This window comes from Falco punctatus (genome assembly GCF_963210335.1).
Source record: "Falco punctatus genome assembly, chromosome: 5".
Taxonomy (NCBI): domain Eukaryota; kingdom Metazoa; phylum Chordata; class Aves; order Falconiformes; family Falconidae; genus Falco; species Falco punctatus.
In genome coordinates, this window is record NC_137584.1 from 75,197,495 (window position 1) to 75,216,480 (window position 18,986).

The window sequence follows — 18,986 nt, forward strand, 5'->3', positions numbered from 1 at the left end:
TCCACCGAGCAGAACCTACCAGTAGCATTTCAATCTTAACTCACAATCTTCTGCCTCCCCACACCGCATACAAGGTCCTGAAGCAAAGGATATTTGCAGAGCATGGGATGAGATGACTATTTTTTCCTGTGTGGCTTAAGAATATTTGATTATGATTGTTGTAGGGTGACCCAGAGACAAGGTGATTTAAGTATAAGAGTCTGCAAGCTTTAATGGGGAAAATTCTGGCACTGAGTGGTAATTTTGGGGTTGTCCCTAGTGCTTTCAGCTTGGACTTTGCTACTCAAAAGAGCAGCAAAGGCGCTGAATTGATGGTTGGAGCGTTTGCCTCCTAATTTCACATATCATCTGTAATCTGCCAGCAAGTTTTGACAATGTGTGTGAAGATCTTTTGTAGGAGGCAGCTTGGTCACTTCCCAAAGGGGATGGAAGACCTCTGTAAGACACCAGTATCTCCTTCTATATAGCCCCTCATCTTCATTTACACCTTACCTGCAGCTCCACGGCATACCACTAAGAGGAGAGCAAAGAGAATGGAAAGGATTTTCATGGCAAGGGTGGACTGGGAACTCCCGTCACTACAGAGAAAGGAGACCAAGACATTAGTAAGAGGGCTGTCCCTCCCAATCACAGTGGGCTAAGAACCGACACACAGAAATGTTCTTCAAGACCAAGCGTTATCTAGTAAAGGTACTGAACGCTTTCCTTATAGTAATGTATGTTGTCTTAAGGGTTCCCTGGAGCATACATAGGATTGTTGCACAGGAAGAAACTTCCATGCAGAAATTTTAAATTCCCTTTTAATGAATGCATTAATTAACCAGGTATTTATCCTAGATTTCTTGACACTTCGCAATACATTGCAATAAATTTGATTTTCCCTATGGAAGTTAAAGCTGTTAATGCAGAAAGAATTTTTTTTTTCTGTATTTATACAAAACAACCCTATGCATGTTCTCAAGCTTTTCTAATTCAAAAAAATGCAGAAGTTCCTTCACCGTTAAGTTAAAATTCAGCTTCTCCCTGTTCTTGATTAAAGGCTGTTGTTTTTCCTTCACCTGAAGAATTACATGATTTCTAGGATAAATTTCTGGGTGTTTGCATTTCCCCTCAGCTATCTTCCTGCAGCCAACAAAAACTCTTGCCCCTTATTGATACTTGAAATCTCCAGAATTGACTCTTGATAGACTGGAGTAATGGCACAATTAAGGCTATAACAATGAAATGCAGCTATACATGAAAGATAAAAAGTCTCCAGCCATTTAAGAAAGACAGAACTTTTTAAGAGAGGCTGAATAATGAGAAGGTTTTGGTCATTACCAGGTAAGAGGAGGTTCTAGGTTGGAACAGTCCTTGGATCAGTGTTGGCCACCTAGGTTCATTAAGATGAAGGAGCAGAGCTTGACTTTGTGCTGTTTCTGGAGGGTGGAGAAGGATATTTGATCTCTGCAGCCTTCTGGTGGCCAATTAGACAGTCCCCACGTCTTTGGGGAACATCAGGGAGGTCCAATGAACCCTCTCCTTTACTGTCCTCCTATGAGGAACCAAGGCATCCCTTTCAAAATATTGCAGCATCGCCTCGGAAAATGTAGAGCTGCATGCAAACCACCCTGGGCCACCTCCATTTGTGCAATGCGTTTGGCCACAGCAGCTCGCTCAAGATTTCTGTGCCACGTATCATCTGCTTGGCACTCTCCAGCACTATAAGAACAGCTATACAGGCTGACGTGCCCCTGGATGGTCATTCTGTACAGCTCATTTGGAAGCTGATGTTGTGTGATGGGATCCCTCAGGGAAATTGTACATAGTGGAGTCTGGTAGGATTTACCCAGCAGATGTCCACAGAGCAGGTATCTTTCAAAGGCTTGCCCCTCGTTCATAACTTTTGGTCCCTGTGGCATGGAAGAAAATCATAAACCTGAAGCTATATTGCAACTGCACAGTTCAGGTAGGTTCATGGCCAGCACGAGTGGCACCAGTGGTGGTTGTGCAATTTCACTGCTCTTTCAGCACAGAAGTAGTTGCTACTTGACGGTTCCATCCCTGCAAGGCAGCTAACCTGCACCAGGTTTATCTCCAGGCCAAAAAGCAGAGTCTGGCCATGCCCAGAATTAAACTCAGCCTCCAGCACATATTGGCTTCGCCTAAATTGCCTGCTGGGGATGGTCCCTGATCTCGGCTGGCTTTTAGAATGCATCTGGAAATCTCAGGGAGAGCACAAGAGCTGAGCTTGTGCAGGGGGCAGCTCTGAGAATTGCACAGTAGAAAGGTTTGTGCTCCAGTGCCCATGTCCTGCCCTGTTTGATTCACTGGCACAGGTGTACCGGGGTTATTTTCATAGAATCGTAGAGCCCATGGCTGAATTATAGAAAGGTGTTGGACTTAAGCTGGCCTTTGCTCTTGTAACTTGAAAAGAAAAGAGAGAGAAAAAAAGGTAGATTTTAGTATCATGTCAACCAGTTGTTTGAGGGATACATAATGATTTCTCATTCTAGGTATTAATTTTGCCTTCTGCAGCAATGTGCTTCAGATTTTGATGAGGACAATTATGTGTATACGAGTGTTATTAATGAACTAGCCAGTTATTTCATTTATCAAATAAATCTCAGCATTGATTTCTCCTGAAATGCCCACAGCCCTCTAGCAGGGAAGCACTGCCTCCCTCTGTTCCTTACAAAGTGAAAAATATGTCAAAAAGAAAAAGAATCATCAGCTGGAATTAGGTTAAAAACCACTGCATTAAAAGGAAGTCAGTACATTTTTGGAAGTTCAGAAAGAGGACTAATGATCTGCCATTAATATTACATCATTTCTGCTATTGGAAGGGAAAATTTGGACAGTTCTCTTTATTTTGATAAAGAACATGGAAATGATCTGCAGTAGGGAATGGTAGGAAAAAAGTGAGAAAGTAAACCAGAAATCTAAGAATTCTGATTAAAAAAGAAAAAAGGAAAAGGTGAGGTTGGTTGGGTTTTTTTTAACTTTTGCACCAAAACATTTTCAGTTCTAATTACCTGAACCATTCGTCAGACATTTTAAGTCACATCTATTTATGGAGATTATTACTTTAACCACGTCAATGATGTGATGCTTTAAATCTTCTTTTTCATTTTCCTGCGTGCCAGTTTCCCTGGTACTTCCCTCTCTGGTTTGAGCCCTGCTCAGCTGGAACAAGAAACCGATGCTGGGTGAAGTTGTCAGACATGGGAAGGAGTTTGCATTTATTCTTCTGTAGCTTCTGCTACAGGTGGTGCAAGTTCTCAAGGAGATATTGGACGAAGAGTTGCCACCTTCCGTATTTCCAGGACTAGGCCTAAGGGATGTCATGTGTTGGATGATCCCAATGCCATGTGCCTGGAAAAGCCCCGCAAAGTCACATATGCCAGCTTTCCTCGGTTAATCTGAGGGGTCAGGTAAAGCTGCTTATCATCTGTCCTTGAGGAAGGTGGTGTTCCCAGGCTGAGGCACAGAGGGACAAAAGATAGAAAAGGCAGGTTTTAGGTGCCTTGTGGGACCCCAAAGTGTGTGTCTGATGTGGTGGTGCAAACGTACTTTCCAGGTTCTGTGATGCCCATAGGTGGAGGCTGGCCACCAGTTGAGAGGCAGGTATATAGGTTGTGCAGTCTTTCCTTATAGGAGATGAAAAGTCCATCCCTGCTGTCTTACAGCACAGCCTCCTGGACCTCTGTGATATTGCCAGAGTCGAGGAGAAAGCAAGCTCTGCCTCAGCAAGACTGGGGCAGATTTTCCAGTGTGCCTCTCAGGCAGAAAAGTGGGGAAAGTCTCCTGCCTGGAGCTGCTGGTGCCCAGCAGGCTCAGACCCAGGGACATTTTGGCAATGGGCTATTAAGAAGAGGAAGGCTAGAAGATCAGCATCACTTCCTTTTGCTCAGCCATGGACAGATTCTGATCATCACAATGTCAGAAGTTGGTGCAATGCTTTCAGCAGAGTTTCTTCTGATTTACACCTCTCTGCACAGTGAGGAGCAGAATACTGTCTTAAACTGTAGAAGACATTGCTCTGGTTACGTTTGCCATTTTACCTTGAACATATTTGCTCCTGATTTCTCTCCAAATGCAGAGGTTTTTATAGGCCTCGAGGGTAACCTAAGTTGTGGTCAAAGCTTTCTTTGCTTCCTGCCTTGGCCTTGCTGCAGACTCTGCACCTCCAAAAGCATGAAGCAGTATCTTAGGTCTTGTGACTGTGAGGTCTGTCAACACTCAGGTATTGACAAAACAGGGACTTACTTGGAGTAACGAGTCTGCAATGCAAAGCCATCCAGTGAGAGGTGGTCCAGAGAGCAATTGAATTAATTAAATAATTAATGCATTGAGTGCAGAAGGGGTTTCAGCCTCCTAACAAAAGCCAAAGCCCATGGAGGCAAGCCTCCATGGGCACCCAACTCATAAAAGCCGAGGGATGTGTGAGCAATCTGGCCTAGGTGTTTCCGAGGTTTCTTCATGAGAAAGCTGAAGTCCCCTCTGTCACCTTTGCATGGGCACTGCCATCAAGCAGGCCAGACCACAGGCTCTTCCAGGGGTTGCACATTCCCATTCACAGCTCATAACTGAGCAGAAAAACAGTTTGCAGATTCATTGCTTGCAATTAAACACCACAGTTGGCAGCATATTTCTGCTGACCTGGCTCTAGACACTGAGTACCCTCCCGTGCCTGTCTCTGGCTGCTGTTTTTCCTTCTTTGCAACTCCTTTCCATGCCTTCTCTTTGCTTCTTTTTGCCTTCTCTTTCCATGCCTTCCCTGCAGTTCAGGGAGAGCATGTGAGCCTGGGTGCTGTCTATGGGCCAGTCCTCTCATTTTTCCCCAGCATCTGTAACTGCAAAATTACAGATGTTGCAGGGAACATCCTTGCCACCCTTTCAATCCCCATTTAAGGACCTGCCCTCCATGAAGCACCTGCTCTCCACTTGTCTAACCCTTTTTTGGGCCTGCTGGTGTTGTCCTGTGCCAGCAACGTCTAGAAAGTCACAGCCCACGCTCAGCAATGCTATTTTCATCATAGCCTTTACTACCTTGCCACGTGCAGAAGAGTGTACTGAGCTACAGCATACCACCCCTACGTATCCTCCTACTCCTTTCTCATCAAGCAGTCCCCCAATGGCTTCCTGCTTTCCATGCATTTACAGACATTTCTACTATCAGTTTGGGTACAAAGGGATCTTCACTTTCCTTTTTAGCCCTCTTTCCTACTTGAATCTGACCTGCCACGTTTTATGGGAGTTGCTGTTCTCCCCTGTCAGCTGTTCGTTCACCACTGAGCTCTTCCCTGCCAGAGCCTCCCTTAACTTGCCCTTCATGCCCTGCAGACATTTTTCTTAGATCTCTTTGTTTTCTCTCCCAGTCAAAGCAAATATTTTACTGAGGTTTCCAGCACAGCCTTTTTAACAGCTTTCAGGACACCTGCAGGCTTCTTGCTGCTCTGGACTGCTCATTTTGTTGCTTTTCTTTCCTCATTTTTGCTTGTTTGAGATTAGATATTCACATGTTCAATGTATTTGGTCCCACAACACAGTTAAGTCTAATTGTACTGTGGTCACTTCTACCAAGCAGCTCTCACAATTTTTGGATTAGGTCCTTTGCAATCCAGGAAGGCAACTCTTCTTGCGGGTGCTGGGTTCTAAAAATCACCCTTTTATTGCAACAAAAATTTGATCTCTGCATCTCCTAACATCATCCACAGCTCCCCCTCACAACTGCTCTGCTGCATCATCTCAAGTGGGGGAATGATCTCCGAAAGATGTGACTCACACTCTGGCTCCACCAGGGAGGGACTATTGCTTAAAACCTCTAAGGTGTTGTGAAATATTTGCAGCTAGGGTGCGTAGCAAAACACAGGTTGAAACAAGTGCACGCATGTGGCTCAACACGTGGGGGCCAGCTGGGTCCCTGTGATATCATCTGTAGGCAAGCCAGGGCTCCTCTGGCCTTCACTGCCTCCTCTCCTATCCACAGGGGCAGTACTAACCAGGTCATGTCGTTGTGCAGGTGGGTTTGATGCTCCTCATTGTTCCTGCCCACTGAATGAGTAAAGCATGAGTTGTCCAGCTCCCCAGTCTTGTTGGGCTTCACTGAGCCTCAGATTGTCAGCCCCCTTCAGACGATGAAGGCATTTCCAGCTCAGTATATCCCTGACTATTACCTTCTCCATCTTTCCCATGGAGTGAATCTTTCTGACTTCTGTGAAGAAGAGATTTTTCCATGCCTGCCCCATGCCACCCGTGACATGGCTGTTCAGATTTCTGGGATGTGGTGGCCGGCAATCATGCTCTGCACCAAAGGATCTATTGTCCCCAGTTGCTGGTCACAGCTAAGAAGGATTTTGCATGCAATTTTTTAATGATGTCTGCATTTATTTTCAAATGGGTTAAACAAATCAGGATGTCAGAGCACAGCTCCCAAGATCTTTCTCCTCCTCCTGGCTGTGGGTGACCAGGAGGCAATGACCTTGCTGACAGTTCCCCATTCTGTGCCTAAGTTTCTTCATCAGCGCAAGGTGAGTAGCAATTCTTACATACTCTGTAAAGCACTTTTTTCTCCCATAATTTGCAACCATTATATAACCACTGAGCAGTCTCACTTATTATTCCTGAAAGCCAGCCCCATGATATGGAGTCACTGCAACTTTTTGGCATACCACCCAATACTTGATTTTCGCTATTATTATTTCTTCTTCCTGAACTAAAAGGGCTTAAATTAATCCTGGGTGGAAGAGCCTGGCTTAATTATAACAGGAGGTACCTTCTGTTTGGCTACCTACTACTGATGGGTGGTGCAAGCCCCCGTTCAGGAGTACAAAGGACTTCCAAATCACTGGGTGAAAAGACTGACTAAGACTGGAATAGAAGCTTTAGGTTTGGAGAGTTTGGTTATTATTAATGATTTTTTTTCTTTGTCAGTGGCAGTAATATCAGCTGCAGTGCATTTGCATGGCTAGCTGTACCTGGAGAAGCTGCTACACCAAAAGCAGCATAGGTGTCTGATGAGATTTTATTTTAAGCCATCTTCCTGAATGGAACAAATCTCAGCTCCCCTGCCTGTGGAGTTAATCAAAACCTCCTCTTGGCTTGGACTTGTGTAGGAGATGACCTAGAAAACCTTTCCTAGGTTTTGGGATACCCGCTGATGAGATGCGGCTGTATGTTAGATCCATAGGACCTAGACCCTACACCTCAGAAACCAGAGGGATCAAAACACTCCTCACGAATTAAGTGTTTAAAGTGCTTTGTGTTCATGCTTTATTAGATATTTACACAACTCAAAGCCTGCAAATCACATGTCTTAGTACACAGCAAATATGTTAAAGGAGAGGAAAAGAGCACAGTTTGCTTCAATACTGAAAGGCTGAGATATTTTGCAGAGCCTGCAAGACAGCAGCAGAACATCCCCGAAGGCTTCACTTTCCAGCCCTTGCTGTATGATGATAGAGGTCAAATGAGAGCTGACCAGACTTCCCCTCCAGGATAGGTCTCAATCAACCAGATGTCCTCCGAGAAGCTGGACAGATGACAGCCAGGACAGCATCTTCTGAGAATACAGGATCAGAAAGGTGGAAGATAAAAGATCTTTTCTTGAGATGATTATAAGGGGGCATGGGGCAATGTGTAGTCTTAGGCAGGCAGGTTCAATGCCAAGTATCACATCAGCTGCATACATTATCACAAGTTCATTCTTCATTTACAGAATCGATCCCTGTTTCCTAAGCACAAAAATGTCCACTGGTTGTAGTTACACTTACCTGTACCAGCCTGGGACACTGTGGGGAGAAGAAGAATCAGCAGCAGCAAGAGCATGTTCATGGCTGAATCTCCACCACAAAGCTGCTGAGACCAAGAGACACTGCAAGAGGGAGGAATTAACCTGTAATAAGGCTTTCATGAATGCAATCTCCAGGGATTTAGCAATTGCATTTGGATCCAAACAATATATTTAAAGGATGCACATTGTAACCTCCAATGACAAACTCTTGTGTGGACAGATATCATGACATGTCCCCACCCCAAAAGGATCTACTCCCATAACACTAACACCTGCTGGCTTCCATACCCTGATCCAAAGCACCATCTCTTCCATGAGTGGCACAGACAGGTGGATATTTCAGCAACTACTCAGCCACAGCAACCACCATGTGCACGTCCCAGTTCACTTCAGGGTGTTTGCACATTCAGATCTCATTAAGATGTATCTTGGCCTCCAGAAACCCAGATTTTGCACAGAAAGGAATATTTGTTCCCATTTTAGACCCCCAAAAAGGATTGCCCAAAGCCACGCAGAGACTGAATCCAGAATCAGCCCCACCAAGACATTAAACCTCTCTGTGTGCAGCTCCAGCAGCACAGCTAACAGGTCTCTGCAACCACTTGTGCTTCCACTTCAAGAGGGAGTTACAATACGAGAACGTGCAGTGTAGCATACGAAGAGGCAGACCCCAGGTCAGTGAGAAAGAGAGATCCCTCCTTACATATATAAGTGCCAGTTATATACAATTGCTCGTCCACCCAAGTTCTGCCCTGGAACACACCTACATACAGCAAAGCACCCTTGCAGCCAGGTCTCACTCCACCGAGCTGTTTACTCCCTCCACACACATCTGAGGAGGTCTCTTCCCCAATACTTAAGCTGTGGGAGGCTTTGGGCAGCCCCTCATTGCAGACAGGTGAGCTCAGAGAGCCAGATTTAGTGCTAGTGGCTTCCTCGCTACATTTTAAGGCATAATCACTCTGCAGCCTGGCACCCAGGCAGTGAACAAAGCCTTTGCTTTTATCTCCACATCCAGGGCTAGGGAGCAAGCAGGAAAAGCCTGCACAGATTTCAGAAAGAGCCCTCACAAGCCCTGACAGCGCAGCAGGGACCCTCAAAAAAATTGCTTGAAGGTTGTCTAAGGAGGAGCTGGAGGACCTTCATTTGCTAAGCTTGCTAAATAAAATCTGGAGAGGTGACTTCACCATCCTCTGGGTGTAGCTTTGTTGGAGACCTGAGGAGTTTTTTAAGAAGAGAGGCTCCCAGGCACTGAAATGCAGCAGAAAAAAGCACAGCCAAATCGGCGGCTGGAGGGCAGCCAGAGCAACTGGGAGCTGGCAGTGAGACTGGGGAGGGTGGCGAGCCCTGGGAATATCTTCTGGAAGGCTTTCTGGCTTTCTTTGCTTGACGTTGCCTCGGGGTGCAATGGCACATGTCCTGTGGCATGGGAGTTTATTCCTGGCTTGGAGCAAAGCCTTTGGGCAGGAGAAGGGACCGATTTTGTCATCAGTCACTTTAAGAGGCACCTTAGTGTGGCTCCTTCCTGGGAATGATGATGATGGAGGGCAGGGGGGACAAGATGGTGAGGTTCACACATCTTCTGTGGGTGACAAGAAGGGTCACACCACATTGCACCTGCATGAACCCTTGCAACTTCCTCACCGCTGGGTTTGCAAACAACGATGTTTCTTCAACAGCCTGCCCTCAGCTTTGAGAGAGGCTTTGGTGCCCATTGGAGGCTTGGTTGTGCTTTGCAGGCAAAAGCTGGGATTTCTAGGGATGGGCCATTTGGCAGCCGTGGTATTTTTTACAACATAAAGCCTGGAGGACAAGGCTTGGAGACAACTAAGACTGAGCTTCGCTTGGCTCCAGAGCTATATTTACACCTCTGACTTTATTCAAATGCTTTGCTGGAGCTGGGCCCAACACTCAATGTGGTTAGTTAATGAAACACTTGGCTGAATACGGACGTGGCAGTGGGACAAGAGGAAAAGCAGGCTATCCCTTCCACCCGTGACATTTTAACCCACTGGCCACCAAATCCAGACTCTGGAGTCGAGACTGCAAAGATGCAAAGTCCTTACATGCTTGGTAAAAAACAGTGTTGGAGACTGAGCAGAGACCTTGGTGCTGCTCCCTGAAGGAGGGACAATCAGGCCATGACATCCCCAAGCGGTTTGGCTTCCCAGCCAGCAGCACATACACAGTCCTGAGCGCACACAGGCTATTTCGTTCATCATTCATATGCAAATATCAGAGGGGTGTTACAGAGCATGGCAGGGACAGGCAGTGTACAGGGGACCTGTAGAGAACCTTGGAAACTGAGCTTTTGTGTTTCAAAATGTCCCTGCTCCGGGAATCAGCTGAATGGATGAGAAATGTTGCTCCTGTTAAGCACCAGAGTCCAGGCTTTGTTCCCAGGTTTGCCAAGAAACTCTCTAAAATGTCAAAAAACCACAGTAAATGCATGAAAGCCCCCAAACACACGTGCATCCCGACAGCCCAGCTGATGTGTAAAGCATTAGGAGCTTCCTGCACGGATTTGCCAAAGCAATGACAAAACTTCAGGTGATACTTGGACATCATTAAAAACACCTTTGTGGCCTTTCCTGTAGTGACTTGCTGAGGATTTATTTTCTAAGAAGCACGTGCTTCTCAGGGGATGAAGTCTGCGGGGCTGGAGATGGGGAAAAAAGCAGCTAGGACAGGTCTCTGCACACAGGGCACCTGCAGCCACCAGCCGCTGGGATCACATTGCACAAAGGTTTCATCTCTTGGGTGGGGGGAAAACCCAACCGAATTAATTTATGGCTCCATGCACATCATGTCCTGGCTGCCACCTAGCGCTTACCCCCACGGCAGATGCACTTGCTTGGGCATCGCACAAGGGGGGCATCGGGGTGGGCTTGTGCAAGCACACAACACCCTGGGGGACATCGGGGTGGGCTTCTGCGTGTGCACAAGAGCTCAGGGACATCAGGACAGGCTTGTGCAAGCACAAAACAGCCTGGGGGATGTCGGGGTGTGCTTGTGCAAGTGCACAACAGCCTGAAGGACATCAGAGTGGGCTTGTGCGAGTGCACAGGAACCCAGGGACATCGCGACAGGCTTGTGCGAGGGCACAGCAGCCTGGGGGATGTCGTGGTGGGCTTGTGCAAGCAGACAATAACTTGGGGGATACTGGGAGGGGCTTTTGTGCAAATGCATAATAACCCCAGGGGTCTCGGGCCCTGCCACCACAGCCGGCCTCTGTCGCCGCAAGACCCCCGAGGAGCCCGCGTGACGCAAGCAACGTGACGTAACGCTGCCCGGCGGGAAGGCGGCGCGGCGGGGGCGGGGGCAGCGCGGGAGGTGCCCGGTGGGGCCGTACGGGGGCGGGCGGGGAGGGACCGGCTCGGCGGCTCCTTCCTCCTCCCCACCCTCCTCCTCCTCCTGCCTCACTCCTCCTCCTCCTCCTCCTCCTCCTCCTCCTCCCCCGGCGTGGTGCCGGTGCCGCCGCGCAAAGGGCGCGCAGGATGCGCGGGGCCTTCCCGGGACTCTGCTTGGCGCTACTGGCGGCGGAGCGCGGAGCGCGTGAGTGAGCGCGCAGGATACGCTGGGGGGGGGGGGGGGGGGGGGGAGGCGCTGCGCGGGGCTGCGCACAGGCGGAGCGGGGGTGCGGCGCGGGGCAGCTGGCAGCCCCCCCCTGCGGCCACCTCGGGGTCCTGGGTCGCCCTCGGAGAGGGAAGGGTGGCCGGCCCTGCGCCCCCGCGGAGCTGAAGGTGCGCAGTTTTGGACTCGTGGGCGGCAGCGCCCGGGCGCGGGCTTTCTGCATCCATGCACACCCCAGCCATTTTCTTCTTATTGATTTTTTTTTTCCTTTTTTTTTTCTTTCCTTTTTTTCCCTTTTTTCCTTTTTTCCCTTTTTTCCCTTTTTTTTGCTTTTTTCCCTTTTTTCCTTTTCCCCCTTTTTTCCTTTTTTCTTTTTTTTTCCCTTTTTTTTTTTTTTTTTACCTTTTTTTTCTTTTGTTTCCTTTTTTCCCCCTTTTTTGTTCTTGTTATTATTTTGGAGCCCTTGTCACAGCTCTTTTTATCAGAGCCCTTCTTTGGGCCGGGCCCTCGGTGGCCATGGCTGTGCCATAGCTGACAAGCCACCGGGAGCTGGCAGCTGGAGATAAGACAGGGAGAAGGGCTGAAAAGGGCTGCGAACCCCCTTGGCGGCTGGGGGATGAATTTGGGGCGGGCTGTGGGTAGCCCCTTTCCCTCTGTGGCAGTGGCATCCCTCAGCGGTGCCTCTCTGCTGCTCTCTAGGGCTCTGCGCCATCATCCACTACCTTGTCCATGGGAAGCTGGGCTGGTTCAGGCTGACCGTCGCCTGCATGGTGCCTGGCTACGCGGCTCAGCTCCTCAGCATCCTCTGGTTCAGGGCAGATGGCCACCCACCTGGCCGCTGGCTCCTGGTGCTCCACCTCCTGCAGCTGGGCCTTTGGAAGCGGTGAGAGATGCTCCCCATGGTCCATCCAGCCCCATCCAACCCAGATGCAGTCCAAAACCTGCCAAAACCAGGGTGGACATTCCATCACCGTGACTCTTGCAGGTACTGGGATGTGTTGCGGATGGTGGCAAAGGCGGGTGGCAGTGCCTGTGCTGGGGAGGTGCTGACGCAGCACGGGGATGTGTGTGTGCTGCGGCTCCTGGAAGCCCTGCTGCAGACCCTGCCTCACCTCCTGCTTCAGGCCTACATCCTCGTGACGGTCGACGCAGCGGGCTTCATCCCTGGTAAGCGGGGAGTCCCAGGAGGATGCTCTGAATTGCAGAGGGGTGATGAGTTTGGGTGGGGGACGTGTGTGCCCACCTGGCAGGGCAGAGGGCAGGCTCTGGATGAAGGAGCACGCTGCAGAGGGTCTGGGAAGCCCCAGTGCAAAGCAGCAGGGACAAATGTGCCTTAAAGATCTGCTGTGACTGAACCCAAAGGAGTCCCAGAGCTACCTGTGGCTTCTCCCAGCTGGTACAGTTGGTCCTCTGTAGCGGGGATCCGCACGGCAAGACAGTGCCTTGGCTGGGTTTGAACCCAACAGAATGTTCCTATTGATGGTCCAGCCCTAACCAGAGTGCAGTGCTGAGCATTTAGGGGTTTGGGGCTTGTTTTCTAGAAAAGCTGAACTTTCAGGTGTGTAAGGGGAGGCTCTGGGGTGTGGAGTCATGGCGTGCGGAAGGTCACGCTTGAGTCAGTGTCAGTCTCTGGTCTGATCGCAGTGACCAGAGATGGACCTGCCCTGCCGCTAAGGAGCTCTGCCCATGGGAGAGAGCGGTCAGAGGATTTAAGCAGGCAGATTTAGCAGGAATTGGTTGAAATAGTCCACTTGGCAGGACAGTGGCATGCCCAGCTGGTATCGGAGTGCCATGCTACCAGCACCTCCTTAACACAGATATGGTCCTACAGTGCAGTCGGGCGTCCTTCAGAGCACTTGACTGCCCTGTCCCCCTGCAGGTGTCAGTGCAGGGCTGTCGCTGCTCTCCCTCGCTTGGGCTTTGGTCTCCTACAGCCACTTCACTTGCCTGCTGAAACCTGGCCACCTCTGCCCACCGGCTGCAGCCATCCTTTTCCTACTGCTCTGGAGGACGGGGATGCTGGGGACCAGGGTCCTGGCCCTGGTGCTCTTTGCCAGGCTGTATTCCTTCTGGGTTTTTGCTGTGGCAGGTAAGACCCATCTTCCCTATGTTCCATCCTGCTATCAGCCCCAGAGTTGTTCCTGATACTGGGAGCACTTTGCAGCCTTCCCCAGGAACAGCTTTGCCCTCAGTCCCTTCACTTACAGGTATCCACTGGTTGCTCATGTCCTTCTGGCTGGTGGCCCAGCAGACAGACATCATAGCCCAGCCCTGCCGCTGGAGGCTGTTCAATTGCCTGGTGGGAGCGGTGTACATCTTCTGCTACCTTAATGTCCGGCCTGGTCCCTCCAAGCACAGGGTGACTGTATTTTATGCAGTAAGTATCCAGGATATTCGATATTCTACATGGATGCAGCTGCTGGGGAGAAGCAATAGCTTCAGACTCTGCTTTCTCATCTCTCACATCACCACTTGAAAAAAGTCCAGCATTTGCTGTGTCCAGACAAAGTCACGTGGTCACCAAGTTGGATGGATGCATCTTCTGCACTGGCTCTGATTTCTAAGCAGTGGTCGTACAATGTCTTCATAATACCAGAGTGGCTGTGCTGCTCTGCCAAGAGTTATTTTTCATGGTAAAAGAAAGTTGAGCCCTTGCAGAAAGTTCACTTCAGCAATCCTTATGTTTTAAGCGCTAAGCTAGGTGCAAAATAAATCAGCAAAATGTAGAAACTGGGTGTTTTCTGTCATCGGAAGCACGTCTGAAGCCATCAGAAGGATAAAAGTGACAACTCTCTTCCCTCTGCTCTGCAGATAATGCTGATGGAAAACACCCTCCTGCTGCTGCTGGCCACCCGGTTCCTGCAGGCAGAGCTGAGGAACAGCCTGTATGTGACTGGGGCTGTCCTGTCAGGGTCTGTGATAGGTAAGATCTGCTGGTTTCAGAGCCTGGATTGCATGTTTCCGGAGTAGCTTGAGTAAATGAGCACCATCGGTTATTTTTAGTTGCATCAGGCTATTTGCTTTATTTCTTCCAACTTCAGCATCAGAGTGTATGTGATAATATGTAAATCCAGCTTGAGTTTCATTTCTTCACCATTTCTTAAAAGCCCATCCCTGAATGGAAGGCTTGCAGAAATGATCTGAGATGTCACCAAATGGCTCAGGTACCGCTGCCAAATACAACATCCGCGATTTTGAAGTGCATCCATGCTTTCTGGGGTCTTGGTGCTTGGTGATCAGCGCGGACAGTGGTGTAACGCAGGGGATCGACGGCTGCAGGGAAGCATTTTCATTTGAGCATATCCTGGTGATTTATGAAGGTGGCTTGTGACTGACAAGCCATCACTGGGTACGTTTTGGAAATACGCTGGTGTGGGACCACGCAGAACTAAAGAAGCTTTCTTTCACCCTGTTTTTCAAAGAGCAGGGCTGCTTTTATAAACGGTGATGCTTTCTGTGGCCATGTGGAGTGTTTTTTGGTATGTGATGGAGAAGGTACTCCATACCTTGCCCATACCCTTACTCTGTGCCCATAAAGCAGGCAGCAGCTGTGACCAGCTGGTGCATTTAATTCCCTAAAGCTTTAATGCACAGCTCAGCTGCAGTAGGGGAGAAGTTATATGATGCTTGGAAACAGCCCATTGGCACTTCTGTTTGCAAAACTGGCACTAGGCAAGGATGTGAGTTGCTGTTTGCTGGGTGAGGTCCCCACCAGGCTCATGTTTTCCCAGTGGGGTGGGGGCAGAGGGAAGCTGTAACACCGGCATGCTGGGCTTTGTGCATCTCCCCAGACCAGCTGCACACAGACCAGCTGTGGTCAAGAAAAGGGCACGTTTGGGCTGGAAAAGGAGCAATTCCTCTGGCCTTGAATGAGTTTGGGATAGAAGTAGTCCTATAAACCTGCGGGTGTCTCATTTAATGGCTAGAGGATGGGGATGCTGCGAGATGGGAAGGACTCCTGCAGCACACACCTCCTTCTTGCCTGTGCCCTGCCTGCTGTGCTCAGCGCCTGTCTCGCTGTGCACCTATCAGTCTGCAAATCAATCCAGATGAAATTCGGTCTTGACAGGGTCCTCAGCACTCTCTTTGCTGAAAGCTGTTTGAGTGGGACTCTTGCATCCCTAACAATGCTTCAGAGGTGTGCTGCTCGGGCAACAGCAGCGTCTCTGCAAAGGGCCTGTTGATCTCGAGGTGGCAGCAAGGTCTGGTCTCTCCCCCACACCTCACTGAAACGCTGCTGGGACTCGTCCCTTGACACCTTTCTGCTCTTTTTCAGGTGCCGCAGCCCTGGTGGTTTATTACAGCCTGCTCCATCCCAAGTCCACAGAGATCTGGCAGGGCTTCCTGGAGACAACCTGCAGTGCTGCAGCTGCCAGTGATGATGAGGTTGCTGGAGATGACTCCCAAGCTGAGCAGAGTTCAGGAATTTCGGGAGATGGAGAGTCCTTGCCAGTGGAAGGGGCCACAGCAGATCTTAAAAATGGGAACAGCTCGTTGCTCCTGCAATTCAGAGGGTGTTTGGAGGACAGCTGGACAAACCACCACCACTGGCTGCTGGTAAAGCTGGCCTTGAAGACAGGAGATATGTCTGTGATCATCACAGCTTTTGGAGACGGTGGCGTGGAAGAGGCTTACACTGGAGGATGGATGATGCGGAAACCCACCAGTGTTGAGCTTGGGGCAAACCTTTCCCTTCCCACAAGGGAAATCAGTCCTCGGAGTGTTGAATCTGGTCTGACTGATGAGAAATTGAAAGTGGCAGGGAATGAAGTGGGCAGCAAAGCCAGCGCCAGTGCTGCAAGAATGGCACAGGAGGATGGAGCGGGGCAGGAGCCTGTTTTTCCCCCAGCCATATCCTTTCCCAGCAGCTTCTCCTCGGATCCGGCCGAGGCGTCCTCTATGTATTTCAGCGCAAGCGCAGGAGGCGTTGCTTCGCCCCACACGGCGACAGCTACAGCTACGTGCATGGCCCTGATGCAAAGGGACAGCGAAGCCCAGCCTCCCCCAGGCTGCCTGGAAGGAGGTGGAGGAGGAGGGCATTTATCCCTTGAGATGGCAAGCATCAGCCCAATCCTGGGTGCATGTGCCCACAAGCATTTGCAGAGCAGCTCGTCCCTTGGTGGCACAGGTGGCTGTGGGGTGGCAAGTGTCCCCAGAGAGAGCTTGGAGCCTGCAGGGTCAGAGGGTGCCCTCATGGGGTGGCATCACATTTGGGACACCCACTCTTGTGGCACGCCTGGGACTGTTGTGAGGAGCAAGCTGAGGCCACCTTGCTTCACCTCCACCCCCAAGGCTGACCCTGGGTGCCCACAGTGAGGACTGGGGAAGCTGGGAGAGGGGACAGACCTGTCTGGGTTGCTGGAGTGACCCTGTAATTTGCTGCACTGTCACCTTGGGTCAGCACTGGGGTGACTGCCTTGTCAATAGGGTACGGTAGGAGGTGGTGGGGTGTTAATGCTGGCCATGAAGACTGTCCCTGTGGTGCCCCTGCCACCAGGCACAGGTGGTCCTCCATCACTAGGACATCGCCTTCCTTCCCAGTGCATCTTCTACTTGCAATTTTGGAGAGCTTCAGAGGTCTTAAAAAGCCTTAAGAGTCCAGATTCTGGTATTCATTAAACTTAATTATGTAACAGTCCTGCTAGGCAGCTGAAACATGCTGCCTTTGATGTGTTTGTGACCATGTCTTGAAGCATGTCCACTAATAAGTGCCTGTGCAAGCTGCTGGCCTGTCCCAGCATGGAGCTCTGGCAGCTGCCTCCAGGAGCTGCAAAGCTCGCCAAAGCAGGAGTCTTCTCAGGACAAACAAGTGCCTAAACCAGAAAAATAGTGAGTTTTACTCTCAGATGCGCTTCCTTCTGGGCAGAATTAAGTCCTAAAATAAGGCTTAGCTGTGCTTCATTTGTTTTTGCCCCTTGATGTTCATCTTGAGAGCTTTACCAGCACCATTTTCTGGGGCCACATAGGATCGTAGATCCTCTTCATACTGCAGACCACAACCTCAGGACCCTGAATTGCAGACAAAAGCCATGTCTTGCATGCTTGCCCACTGCCCTGCTTCCTCAAGTGACCTTTTCTGCCCAAGCCTCTTCCTTGCCCCCTTCCACCCAGCTGCAGATAATCCAGATCTGGGTGGATGCTCCCTCCTGAATATAGCCTCAAGCCAAATCTCAAAGCAGATCTACATGCTCCTGCCACCATAAAATCCCCATCGCAGGCAGGGTTTATTTGTACCGGGAGCTAAAACCTTCAATACTTTGGTCTCAGAACTAGCTAATGCTTCCAGCCAGGCTGGCTGGACATGGGTTTGTGCCCAGGACGTGGCTTGACTTGTTGATTGAGGGCTGGTGAGCTGGGTTCACCAGGAACCTCCTGAGCACCAACTGGTGCACATCTGGCCATGTCCTTCAGCTGTTGTCCCGCTGTGGGCAGGACTTTGGTGGTGCCACAGGGCAGGAAAGGCAGCAGGAAGGACAGGCATGTGAGGAAGTATTAAAAAAAAAGCTCCCACATAGCATTCACTGCTCAGGATTGACTCAGGCAGAGGTTTCTTCAAGCTGATCCGGGCACTGAAAACCCAGTTGGTGCTGGATTTGGAGTGCAGGGGAAGCTCCACGTCTCTGTTCAGACCTCAGCGCTGCTGTGCTGTGGCTGCGCTCTGCAGGGAGGAAGCAGTTGCAGTGGCTTTTCCGGAGTCTTCCTCACTATGTGAATCACACAGAAGGCAGCAGAGCTGCTGTGGCATTATGGAAATTTTTATCTGGTTTGGTTTTCTACCTTGGATAATATATAATGATGCTTTAAAAAACAAACTGGCCTTTGTCACGTCTGTATCTCGTGTTGGGGGTGCCCGTCAGTGTGTGGATGTCATCTGGACCTTGCTGTAGGGGATGTTGGACCTTGCTCTCCTGCTGCTTTGCAAGCGAACCGCTGCACAGCTTGCTGGCTGGATGTGACATCCCCTCTCCTCTGCAACTCCATTTTCCCATCTTAGATTTGCTACCCATTCTGATTCTACCCACCCACCCCCATCAAGCTGTTTTTTCCCTTTCTGCAGCTGAGGTGGTGCAAAGAAAGGACACAGACATGAACGAGTGTGGGACTCCATATCCTCTCCTTTCTCTCTTTCCTACACTTCGCTCCTACAGCCCCAGGACGAGTTGCCTGTCTGAATTTTCAGCGGGAGGATGAAGAAGGGACCTGGGCATGCCAATGTGGCACACATAGCAGTGGCTTGGGGCCATTTGGTTGCTGCTGGCAAGCAGCAGCTCTGGAGGAGTGGAGATGGCAAGCTGGGACGTTGGCAACCATGTGGGGTGGGGATGCAGATCTTTACTGGCCAAATTTCTGCGCCAAGCAGCAGATGCTGGGAGGAAGGATTGGTTATGTCTTCCCTGTTCCACCTCCTCTTGCCAGGGTGGGAACTCAGATTCATGGGGGGTGTGGAGCTGGCACAGCTGCCCCTTTCCCCCACCCCCTGACCCAGAGCAGGGTGAGTGATGGTGAATGAGGCAGTGGTGCCTGCCCACCCCCTCCCCAAACTAGGACCAACTAAATCTAGGACAAGAAAAGTCCTTTCCTTCCCTCGGCAGGATCATTCTCTTCCTAACCCAGACCCTTCCCTTTAGGTTGGAGAGGT

General features: G+C 50.0%; 1 protein-coding gene across 2 annotated transcripts; it reads left to right on the forward strand.

Annotated features, from left to right (window-relative positions):
• The first annotated feature begins 1,321 nt into the window (after positions 1-1,321).
• Positions 1,322-16,984, forward strand: XKR5 (XK related 5). Of its 2 annotated transcripts, XM_080389595.1 has the most exons (7): positions 1,322-11,329; positions 12,047-12,230; positions 12,333-12,514; positions 13,227-13,436; positions 13,555-13,724; positions 14,159-14,270; positions 15,624-16,984. In XM_080389595.1, exons 1-7 carry the CDS (start codon positions 11,272-11,274, stop codon positions 16,661-16,663), a joined length of 1,956 nt encoding a protein of 651 aa, XP_080245721.1. In that variant the 5' UTR covers positions 1,322-11,271; the 3' UTR covers positions 16,664-16,984. The 2 variants fall into 2 exon arrangements, with proteins under 2 accessions (XP_080245721.1, XP_080245722.1); XM_080389596.1 differs by lacking the exon at positions 12,047-12,230 and having other exon boundaries at positions 11,227-11,329.
• The last annotated feature ends 2,002 nt before the right edge of the window (positions 16,985-18,986 follow it).

What these genes read in the sequence shown, in the direction of transcription:
- XKR5 (XM_080389595.1), top strand. Translation starts at nt 11,272, where the DNA reads ATGCGCGGGGCCTTCCCGGGACTCTGCTTGGCGCTACTGGCGGCGGAG. An exon ending in CGCAGCGGGCTTCATCCCTG is followed by an intron (nt 12,515 to 13,226) that starts GTAAGCGGGGAG and finishes GTCCCCCTGCAG; the next exon opens with GTGTCAGTGCAGGGCTGTCG. An exon ending in GGGTGACTGTATTTTATGCA is followed by an intron (nt 13,725 to 14,158) that starts GTAAGTATCCAG and finishes TCTGCTCTGCAG; the next exon opens with ATAATGCTGATGGAAAACAC.